The sequence below is a fragment of the Canis lupus genome, chromosome 12 (assembly GCF_048164855.1).
Source record: "Canis lupus baileyi chromosome 12, mCanLup2.hap1, whole genome shotgun sequence".
NCBI classification, from domain to species: domain Eukaryota; kingdom Metazoa; phylum Chordata; class Mammalia; order Carnivora; family Canidae; genus Canis; species Canis lupus.
The window spans coordinates 15,702,083-15,712,974 of record NC_132849.1 but is presented as its reverse complement, the minus strand read 5'-3'; the positions used below and the strand labels follow the sequence as shown (position 1 = coordinate 15,712,974).

The 10,892-nt window shown below is 50.2% G+C and overlaps 1 protein-coding gene and 1 long non-coding RNA gene across 2 annotated transcripts; one reads left to right on the top strand and one right to left on the bottom strand.

Annotated features, from left to right (window-relative positions):
- The first annotated feature begins 68 nt into the window (after positions 1 to 68).
- Positions 69 to 2,825, top strand: NAT8 (N-acetyltransferase 8 (putative)). The gene is made up of 2 exons (XM_072769842.1): positions 69 to 808; positions 1,639 to 2,825. Exon 2 carries the CDS (start codon positions 1,713 to 1,715, stop codon positions 2,415 to 2,417), a length of 705 nt encoding a protein of 234 aa, XP_072625943.1. The 5' UTR covers positions 69 to 808; positions 1,639 to 1,712; the 3' UTR covers positions 2,418 to 2,825.
- Positions 2,826 to 3,976, bottom strand: LOC140601200 (uncharacterized). Its single transcript, XR_012004251.1, has 2 exons — positions 3,456 to 3,976; positions 2,826 to 3,129 (listed from the first exon to the last, which is right to left on the bottom strand). It is a non-coding gene; the product is annotated as an uncharacterized lncRNA (long non-coding RNA).
- Positions 3,977 to 10,892: the final 6,916 nt, after the last annotated feature.

Below are 10,892 nucleotides of genomic sequence, written 5' to 3'. Positions count from 1 at the left end.
GAAAGGAGGGAAGGAAGGAAAGGAATGGAAAGGAAAGAGGGAAGGAAGGAAGGAAAAGAAGGAAAGGAAGAGGAGGGGAGGAACGAAAGGAAGGAAAGAAGGAAGGGAAAGAAGGAAAGGAAGAGGAAGGAAGGAAGGAAGGAAAGGAGGGAAGGAAGGAAGGGAAGGAAGGAAAGGAAGGAAGGGAAGGAAAGGAAGGAGGGAAGGAAGGAAAGGAAGGGCCTAGTGAGATGAGGGCAGGGAACTGCAGATGGTGTTTCCCTCTGGGCAGGGAGAGTAGGGAGGGAAAGAAGGAAAGAGAGTAGAGCCTGGGCAGGGAGAGTACTTGCGCGCTGAGCCAGGGGTCTGGGCTCTGGCCCATGATGACAGCACAGGGTGAGGCTTGCAATCTCCAGGCTCCTAGAGGCTGTGTGAAGGAGACGCGGGTGCACACCAGAGCACATCCAGGTGCCAACTGGGAGATGCTCCAGGCGTGAACCACCACAGGAGGAAGAGCGTAGGCCATCTGCAAGGGCAAGATCTCCTGAGACCTTCCAGATCCTGCTTCCTCCTCCAGGCGAATTCCCGAGCAATCATAGAAGTGAGGAAAATGGAATTCCTGCTCCCTCATGGCCCAGGCGCAGCCTTAGGATCCTGGGGTTTATGATTATGAAATGTGCAGAAACCAGCCAATGAGGTGGCCATCGGGGAAGGCCTGGTTCCTGGTGGTGAAGCAAGCCCGGGCAGTCTCTCCTGGATGCCAGTCAGAGGCTGAGGGCAGAGGCCATCCTGACACTGCTCTGGACATTCAAGGCTGTTGAGGTAGCAGGTGAGAGGGCTCGGGTTGAAGTACAGTGTCTTGAGAGAGGCCTGGAACCCCAGACCCTCTTCTGGGTAGCAGGTCTGATGTTTGACTCTTATACCACCTCGGCAGCCCCAAAATTTGCAGTTGAGGGGGAAGGAGCCTGGGGGCGCCCGGGTGGCTCGGTTGGTTAAGCGTCTGTCTTCGGCTCAGGTCATGATCTCAGGGTTCTGGGGTGGAGCCCCAAGTCGGGCTCCCTGCTCAGCTGAGAATCTGCTTCCAGCCCCGACATCCTCTGTCCCTCATCCCCACTCGTGCTCACTCTCTTTCTCAAATAAAATCAAATCTTTTTCAAAAGGGTGGGAGAAGGAGCCTTTGTTGAAACTTTAACTTGGGAACACAGGATTCCTGCCATGCATGGTACCTAGAGAGGGACGGGCAGGCGGGGGGACACATGGTCTGGCTGCTGCATGGTGCTGCTCCGTCGTACCACGAAGCTAAGTGAGCCGGTAAAAGGGAAGGAGGGTGGAGAGGAGGGTGTTTTATACACCAGAGCTTTGTGTGTATTATTTTATTAAATCCTCAAAACAATCCCGGAAGGCAGCTTTTCATTTTATCCTGTTCTACAGATGAAGAAACAGGTTCAGAGAAGTTAGGTGACATGCCAAGGCCACACAGCTAGGAAGGGATGGAGCCAGGATCACATGCAAATCATTCTGGCCCCACACATTCTCCCAGTGGCTGTTACCTACATCCTCTAGGGCAGAAGCAAAAAGAAATGCCCTCGAGCAGGGTCTCCGGGACGCGTGGGCGGTGGCAGAGATGGGCACTCACGGGGCTTCCCGTCTCTTCCCCAGGGCTGCGGGCGGTGCGCGAGGACACCAGCTCACTCACCCTCCTGCGCTTGGAGACTCCGGGCCCGCGGTCGCCCATGGCTCCGTACCACATCCGCAAGTACCAGGAGAGGGACCGCCCACGGGTCCTGGACTTGTTCTCCAAGGGAATGGAGGAGCACGCCCCCACCACCTTCTGCCACGTCCTGAAGCTGCCCCGAACCCTGGCGCTCTTGCTTGGGGTGCCCCTCGCCCTCTTCCTGGCCTCTGGCTCCTGGCTCCTGGTCTTCGTCGCCAGCCTCGCCCTCCTCACTGCCCTGAGATTCTTCTCCAAATACCCCTGGGTCCAGTTTAAAGTCCTGTGTTTGCGCTCAGACCTGTCTGACATCACCAAGTCCTACCTGGGTGAGCCCGGCTCCTGCTTCTGGGTGGCCGAGGCCGCCGGGCAGGTGGTGGGCATGGTGGGCGTGCTGCCCGCTGCCGATTGCCCCCTGCGGAGGGAGCAGCTGCAGCTCTTCCACCTGTGCGTGGCCTCTGAGTGCCGAGGTCAGGGGGTGGCCAAAGCCCTGCTCAGGACGGTCCTGCAGTTCGCCCGTGACCAGGGCTACAGCCAAGTGGTCCTCCACACCACCATGCTGCAGCGCTCGGCCGTGGCCCTCTACCAGCGCATGGGCTTCCAGAAGACGGGCCAGTTCTTCCCCTCCCTGAACTGGAGGCTATTTGCTATTCCTTCGTGTGTGTTTGTCTACCCCTTGCCCTCTGCTCAGGCCTCGCAGGCACAGGGGCAGGCGGGGGGGCCCTGATCCGGTTCCTTGTGCCTTAGTGCGGGGAGGGCTGGCTCTGCCCTGGTAGCAAGCCAGGCCCCGAGAGTCAGTGCGACAGCACGGTGAGAGCCTACTGCTCCTTCCGTGGGAACTGGGGGGCGGCAGGGTGGCTCTACTCCTTTCTGTCTTTTGGGATGGCCGCGGTTTCATTTATCCAGTGCCACGAGAGGGCTGCATTAAAACACACACCGGGCAGCCCGGGTGGCTCAGCAGTTTAACGCCTGCCTTTGGCCCAGGGCGTGATCCTGGAGTCAGGGATCGAGTCCCGCATCGGGCTCCCTGCATGGAGCCTGCTTCTCCCTCTGCCTGTGTCTCTGCCTCCCTCTCTCTCTCTCTCTGTGTCTCTCATGAATAAATACATAAAATCTTTAAAAAACAAAAACAACACACCAGTAAACATTTCTTTAGTTCACGCATCGGTGGTCAGCAATTTCGGCTGGGCTTGGCTGGCAGCCCTTGGGGTCTCAGAGGGCACAATGCACACCTCATTGTAGGACTGGCTGGGGTGACAGGGCCACTGGGTGGGCTCGTTTCCCAGCGTACAAGCTCAGTGGCAGGTTTAGGGTCATTGCAGAGGAGCCGAGAGTGAAGCAGAAACCAACCAATGCTTTTCCAAGCTTCTCGGGTGTCCTGTCGGCTGACATCCCAGTCTCAGGAAGAGAAATGGGCCCAGCTTCTTCCGGAAGAGGAGCTGAAGCACAGAGCAAAGGGGGCCGAGAAAGAGAGCGGGAAGAATTCTGGGAGAAGCACGGGGGCCACAATGCCCCCAGCCTGCTTTGCCCCCCCTATCTCTGCTGGAAGGGAGGACGGAGTGGGATTTAACAGGGGCTAGAGCTAGAAGTGGTGCAGCCCCCCCCCCCCCCCCCACTGGCCAAGCCCCCGTCACTGGCCCGGCATGCCTGAAGGGAGGCTGGGGATGTGTATCCGGGAAGAGGAAATGGGGTTGGTGAGTTTCTCGGGCCTGCCACACTGGGACCTGCCGCTCGTCCCCAAGTGCTCAGAACTCCGGATACTTACAGAAGCCTCAGGCCTGACCCCCTGTCCCCAAGCCTCTGATACAGCGGCGAGTCCTGTAGGCACAGCGTGTACCTGGTCCAGTTAGCTCATCGCCAGCACTGGGTCCCCCGCCCAGAGGCTGGGTCCCAGGATCCAGGGAGTCCCTTGATGGGAAGTCCAGGCACCCTTTCGGTCTGGGTGTTGTGACACAGCGGTGTTTAGGGCCCCCCCCCATCCTGGCTCATAGCTTATCTCCTTCGAAGGGTCAGTCAGGCCGCAAACCAGGCCGGAACCTGCCAACTGGCATTGTTACAGGCACATCTCACCTAAATGGGGACCTGTCATCAAACATGCATGTTTGTTACCTAAGACCCTGGGCCTCACCTGTGTCACCCTCCACTGGGTCTCTTTTCTCCCTAGTCTCGGGTCACCCACAGTCCCTCTGCCACCAGGCATTCTACCTCCCCAGGCCTGCACCCTTTGCACCTTCCCTGCATGCTTCTCAGAAACCTGGAACGTCTAAACCTCCTGTTACACCGTGCCCCACCTCCACCCCCTGTTCTTTTTTTTTTTTTTTTAAGATTTTATTTATTTATTCATGAGAGACAGAGAGAGGCAGAGACATAGGCAGAGAGAGAAGCAGGTTTCATGCAGGGAGCCCGACGTGGGACTCGATCCCGGGACTCCAGGATCATGCCCTGGGCATGAAGGCAGGAGCTAAACCACTGAGCCACCCAGGGATCCCTCCACCCCCTATTCTAAATCAAGCTTCTGTTTCCTCGCAGTTCCAGCTTCTAGTGATGCCGGGGCCTTGGGCCCAGGCTCTCTGAGAGGTAGGAAGAGGGGGGGCACCAGCCTCTACTGCTGTTCCCACCAGCTTCCCCTGGCCCAGCCAGATGGCCTGGCCAGAGGAACTCCCAGATGGGCGCCAGCTGGTGCTGGAGATGGGGGAGGCCCACAGTGGTCCCAATGCTTTGAAAGTTTTCCTAAGTGACAATTAATTGGTTTTGCTGATCCCATATAGATACGGTCCATGTCCTCCCGGGTTTTACAGGCCAGAGGGGGCTGAGACACCAAGGAGGGAGCCAGTGGGGATATGTTGTCATAAGTGTGGGGATGGTGGTCCATCACTTGTTCCAATTCCCTGCACTCACTATCCAACCACCCTGAGCTAGAATTTTTCTTTCTTTCTTTCTTTCTTTCTTCTTTCTTTCTTTCTTTCTTTCTTTCTTTCTTTCTTTCTTTCTTTCTTTCTTTCTTTCTTTCTCTTTCTTTCTTTCTTTCTTTCTTCTTTCTTTCTTTCTTCTTTCTTCTTTCTTTCTTTCTTTTTCTTTCTCTCTTTCTCTCTTTCTCTCTTTCTCTCTTTCTCTCTTTCTTTCTTTCTTTCTTTCTTTCTTTCTTTCTTTCTTTCTTTCTTTCTTTCCTTTCTTTCTTTCTTTCTTTTTTTGACTTTATTTATTCATGAGAGACACAGAGAGAGAGGCAGAGGGAGAAGCAGGCTCCCTGCAGGGAGCCCGATGTGGGACTCGATCCCAGGACCCCGGGGTCACGACCTGAGCCAAAGGCAGATGCTCAATCGCTGAGCCACCCAGGCACCCTTCTTCTAATTCTTTCAATAAACCAAAGCTATCTTTCTGTTTCAGGCCTCCATACATGCTTCCCTCTGCCTGGAAACACTCTTCTTCTGCCCCCTCCCACCCTTCCTCTTTGTTTGAAAAGTGCTTTGTTAAAATGTGTTCCTCCAATTTTCAGCTGAGTGGCCAGGGTAATTGGGTTGGAAAGATAACTTCTGAGCAGGGGGAAGCAGTTCATCCTACTCTTACTCGGGCAGTTATTGCTATTCATCCCTGCTACTCAAAGTGTGGTCCCCAGATCAGCAGAAGCACAATTCCTGGAAGCCTGTTAGAAGTAATCGTGAACACAAAGCTTATTAGGCACACGAGATTGGTATTAGCATGTTAGTGTTAGTCCTAGACAGTTTTCTTTTAAATGCCATGTTGCGGCCAGCCTCCCAGGAGACTCTGGCTCCACCTCGGGCAGAGTAAGTCAGGGGACTGCACTGTCCCCCATTGTCTGATCCACAGAGGGTGCTCTAGCAGCCAGAGACAGAGGCCAGGCCTGTCTTGGATATTACTTGTTTGCTCATCTTCCCCAGGCTGGATCCACGCTCAGTCAGTGGAGTTGTCGTTGTTGTTATCTTTTAAAGATTTTATTTATTTATTTATTTATGAGAGATGCACAGAGAGGCAGAGACACAGGCAGAGGGAGAAGCAGGCTCCATGAGGGAGCCCGACATGGGACTCAATCCCAGGACCCCAGGATCACAACCTGAGCCAAAGGCTGACACTCAACCGCTGAGCCACCCAGACGTCCCTCAATCAGCAGAGTTTTAAGCAGTGCTTTTCTGCAGGGTTCAGGTAAGGGACCCAAAGACATACAGGTGGATATGTTGGAAGGAGGGTATTTAGGTCAAGATAGGGGGTTAAGGATAATGGGAAGTTAAATTGGAACTTCAGGACCAGGTATGATAGCTAAGAAATAAGATCTGAGACTCAAATGTAGAAATTCCAAAGGAGGTGCTCAAGACAGTTTAGAGGGTCACCTAGGGTTAGGGGAAAGGGAAACGGGGAGTGATGGCTGCAAGTTTTCATTGGGGGCCATGGAAATGTTCCAAGTCTCCACATAGGTGGTGGCTGCACAACATTGTGAATATAATAAAAAAGGAAGAGCTTAGATGGCTCTAAAACCCAAAGGAGGATACAAAAGGTTGGAGACAGCAGAGATGATGAGAGATTGTTATGGGAGTCACAGCTGGCCATGAGTCTGCCCCAATGGAGCAAAGGATGGGCAAGGGGCGCCCTGCAGCCCCAAGCCACCTGGCAGAGAAGCCTTGAGGACACCACGTACCCTTCTGCTGTGGAACAAGAGCTGATGGTTGATGTTTTCCTGAGGAATTTAAAAGTCCCAGTCAGTGCCTACAGGCCTGGGACTCTGGCAGAGGCAGATGGCTGGCTGTGTGTGTGAGAGAGAAGGGGGTGGGACCGGAGGAGAAAGTGAGGACAGAGGTGAGGCAGTGGTGTGCAGGGAAAGGCAAAGTGCAGATCTAGGACTTGTGACAAGCCTTTGGGCAAGTGTAGGGGATTGATAGTTTTCCAAAAGGTAGAAAAGACAGAGTGTGGTCCAAGATAATTTTAGAGGTCAGTGATTTGGCCCTAGCCGTAAAAAACCCTAGAACGCTGACTCCAAGCTTCCCTTTACTTTTCTTCAGCTAATAAGTAATTTGTTCAATTTGAAAGATGAGGTTTTTATTCTGAACTTGGTAAAATTTTAAGAACGTCAGAGTTTCCTTTTATGTAACAGCGTACTGGTCAAACTAGGGTAAATTTGTTCTTGGTTTTGCCTGCCAGCACATGGCTCTCCTGCCTGGCACACATGCGTGTGCCTGCATCGGGGTACCTGCAGGAAGATCTGGTGGCCTGTGTTCCCCCTCTCTTCCCCTGCCTGCCCCCCCTTCCTCCTTATAGTTTTAATATCGTGACAAAGTATACATTACATAAAATCTACCATTTATGGTAGACGATTTTAAAATGTAGAGTTCAGTAGCATTAACTACATTCAAAATGTTGTGCAACTATCATCACTAACTACTTCCAGAACTTTCTAATTACCCCAAAGAGAAACTCTGTACCCATTAGGCAATAATTCTCCCTCCACCCCTCCTCCCAGTCCCTGGCACACACTAGTCCACTTTCTGTCTCTGAATTTGCTTACTCTAGGTATCCTGATCAAGTGGTCATACTCTATTTGCCCTCTTGTGTGTGGCTTATTTCACTTATCATCATGTTTTTAAGGTTCATCCATAACGTAGCATCTATCAGAATTTAATTACCTTTTAAAGACTGAGTAATATGGTGTATTATATACTTTATATACACACACACCACATTTTGCTCATTCATTCACGTGTTGATGGACATTCGGGTTGTTACCACTTTTTGACCAGAGTTGATTTGTTTTTAAAACCATTCAGGGGGCAGCCCGGGTGGCTCAGTGGTTTAGCACTGCCTTCAGCCCAAGGCATGATCCTGGAGACCTGGGATCGAGTCCCACATCGGGCTCCCTGCATGGAGCCTGCTTCTCCCTCTGCCTGTGTCTCTCTCTCTCTCTCTCTCTCTCTCTCTCTCTCTATGTGTGTCTCATGAATAAAGAAATAAAGTCTTAAAAAAAAACATTCAGGAGGGGAAGCCTGGGTGACTCAGTGATTGAGCGTCTGCCTTTGGCTCAGGTCGTGATCCTGGGGTCCTGAGATCGAGTCCCACAGTGGGGAGCCTGCCTCTCCCTCTGCCTGTGTCTCTGCCTCTCTCTCTGTATCTCTCATGAATAAATAGATAAAATCTTAAAAAAAGAACATTCAGGAAAAAAAAAAAAACATTTAAGCTACAGTGGGGACATAGTGAATTTTTAATTGGGAGACATTATCAGGGAGGTTCACGAATACATTTTGCTTGCATTATAAACCAGGTGGTTGCCTTCTGAGCAAGATCAGTGTGAAAATGCTCAGCTCTGTAGACCAGGGAGGTCTTTGTGTCGATTTTGCTAAATCTGAGTCTTATTCTATGTGGTTTATTTTAGGAACAGCTACACAGAAAATATGGACCTGTGACTGGCGGCACACCGGAGTTTTAAAGCTAGCAGCCGAATGGACAGGATGGCAACCACCTTGAGCATTAGTAGAAATTAAACAGGAGCACTGCCCTGCGGGCCTAGTCACCGAGAGCTATGGCCAGAAGGCCGGCCCATGGTGGGGAGCAGAAGCTAAAGTTCCTCCCTCCAGCCAACATCTCCCTTCTGGGGGCATTTTAATTCACTGGGGCATGAACCAGAGGGGCACCAGCTACTTGAAACAGATGCCCAGTGAGGTGGGGAAGTGCCTACTCACGGTGTGTGGGTCTAGGGAACAGGAGGGTGGAGCACCCTGTTGGGGGGCTGGGCCAGAGCCCTGATCTTACCAGAAGCTTGGGGGCTCGAGGGAGCCAGGTTAGGCAGGATGGTGGGTGTGAGCTGAGCTCTCTCCATGGTGCATTCTGAGATGGGAAGGAGAAGAGGTGGGGGTGTTGGGTAGCAACATGGGGAGGGTCCCTTTCCCTCAACCACTGAAGGCATGAATAGCCTGGATCCCTGAAGCTGTTGGGTAACCTGGGGATCTTCAAACAGGGGACCCAGTTGGATATGAGGGACTCCAGAGTGGTCATAGGAAGCTGACCTGCAGCACACACCTGCCTGGTGAGGGGCAGATGGGAGGAAGGTGGACAGGAGAAAGCTGCGGGCTGCCACACAGATTCCTACCTGGGAGGTCACCCAGGCCACCCCTTCTCTCCGGCTGCTCCCCTACACAGCATTCCTTTATTCTGACTGTTACCTTGTTTTCCTTTCAAATGATTTAAAATGTATTTTGTCCTCACTGTTGATAGTATGTAGTTTGTTTATTGAATTGTCTTAGCTTAATTTATCTGCTCTTAGGCTTCCTGACCATTTTTATTTTCCCCTTCTAAAAAGTTTGTTATACATATGCTACCTTAATTTATAAACTCCTGGCTTCATTGCATATTTAAAAAACTATTTTATTTCTTCTTAAATAAATCATGCCTATAAAATTTTTTTTCTGTTGACATTAAAAAAAAAAAAGATTTATTTGAGAGTGAGAGAGCACCAGAGGGATAGGGAGAAGCAGACTCCCTGCTGAGCAGGAAGCCCAATGCGAAGCTTGATCCCGGGACCCTGGGATCATGGCCCGAGCCCAAGGAAGATGATTAACTGACTGAGCCACCCAATTACCCCTTCTGTTGACATTTTAAATATTTTAATTTGGGCTTTTCAATTCCAAGCTATACCTTTTACAAATATCTTGATGTTTGTGATTTTTATTTCTTGTAAATTGTAATTCCTTTCAGGATATTCCATTTTTTTTTTATTGTGAAAAGTATATCTAACATAGAATTTTAACACTTTAAACATTTTAAATTGTACGATCAGTAGCATTAGGTACATTTGCTTTGTCATGTAAGCATTGCCACCATCCACTCTCACTATTCCAGACAGTTTCTGGACCCACCAAACACCAGCTCTCTGTTCCTCCTCCTCCAGCCCCTGGTAACCTCTATGCTACTTTCTGCTCTGATTTGCCCATTCTAGGTACCTCATGTAAATGGACCATATGATAGTTATCCTTCTGTGTCTAATTCTTTTTTTTTCTCTCACTCTCAATCACTGTTTTTAAACTTTTATCTTTTTGGATTTTTATCTATTTTCATTGCATCCTTAATTAAAAATTGTATTTATACTAGCAGATTTTGCTTTGTTGTACTGATGGGGTCACCCCAGATGGGAAGGCTGTCTGCCCTCCACTTCTTTCAAGTTATCTCCTTGGTGCCCTTCAGTAGATTTACCCTCTTCAAAGCTGGCTTTCCAAAGTCTCTCTGGATGACTTGAGATGAGGAATCAAAAAAATTCCTCCACGGCATTCAGCACCCTTAGGTTGCTCTCCTCTGATATTAAGTGGGGACTTTCTTGGTTTCATCCCTCCCCTTTCCCATTTTCCCGGCATCAGCTTACCGTGACCCTAGTCCCTGTAGACTCCATTTGCCAGATAAAAAATAGGACCACACACTGCAGTAAATTTGAATTTCACATAAACAGTGGGTAATTTTTTAGTATGTTTCAAATACAGCACTTATACTAAATCATTTTTTTTTTCATTCAGAATTAAATTTCACTGGAAGTCCTGTAGTTTAATTTGCTAAATCTGGCAGCCCTACTGTGGAAGCTGCCTAGAATTCTAAGTTTTCGTATTTGTTTAGTAATCTCTATACCCAGTGTGGGGCTCAAAATCACAGTCCTGAGTTCAAGAATCAGATGCTCTACCAACTGAGCCAGCAAGGTGCTCCCCACTATCCAGAATTCTAAACTCGAGTTGGGTCCACAGGCTGCCATCTTTGTCTTCAGAAGTCCAGAAGGAGGAGATATGGACCAGGTTCTTTCCTCTCTGCCTTTTCTTCCAGGCTCTACAGAAAAACACACCAGACTGAGTTGATCTATGATAATTTGTTTTACTATAGGGCAAGGGCCATTTCAGAAAGGGATTACAATGTAGGTGCAGATGCTTCACGGATCTAGGCAGGCCTTCACCACTTGGATAGGTTGACGTGCATTCCCTGTAGGTAGAGGGCTTCAGGGACTGACTCACCGCCAAGAAATCCAGAAGGTGAGTGTGGGGCCTAGCCTGGCTAAGACCCTGGGGTTGGCCTGCACTCCCAGAGTTTGCTGGGACAGAGGATACGCAATTATTTTCTGAGGACCAGATTTGGGACATGCAGGCACACACATGAGGCTGGCATGGAGCATTCTGCTAATAATGTACATTTCCAATTCATAATAAAATTAAGCAATTTATTGTATTTG

What these genes read in the sequence shown, in the direction of transcription:
- NAT8 (XM_072769842.1), top strand. Translation starts at nt 1,713, where the DNA reads ATGGCTCCGTACCACATCCGCAAGTACCAGGAGAGGGACCGCCCACGG.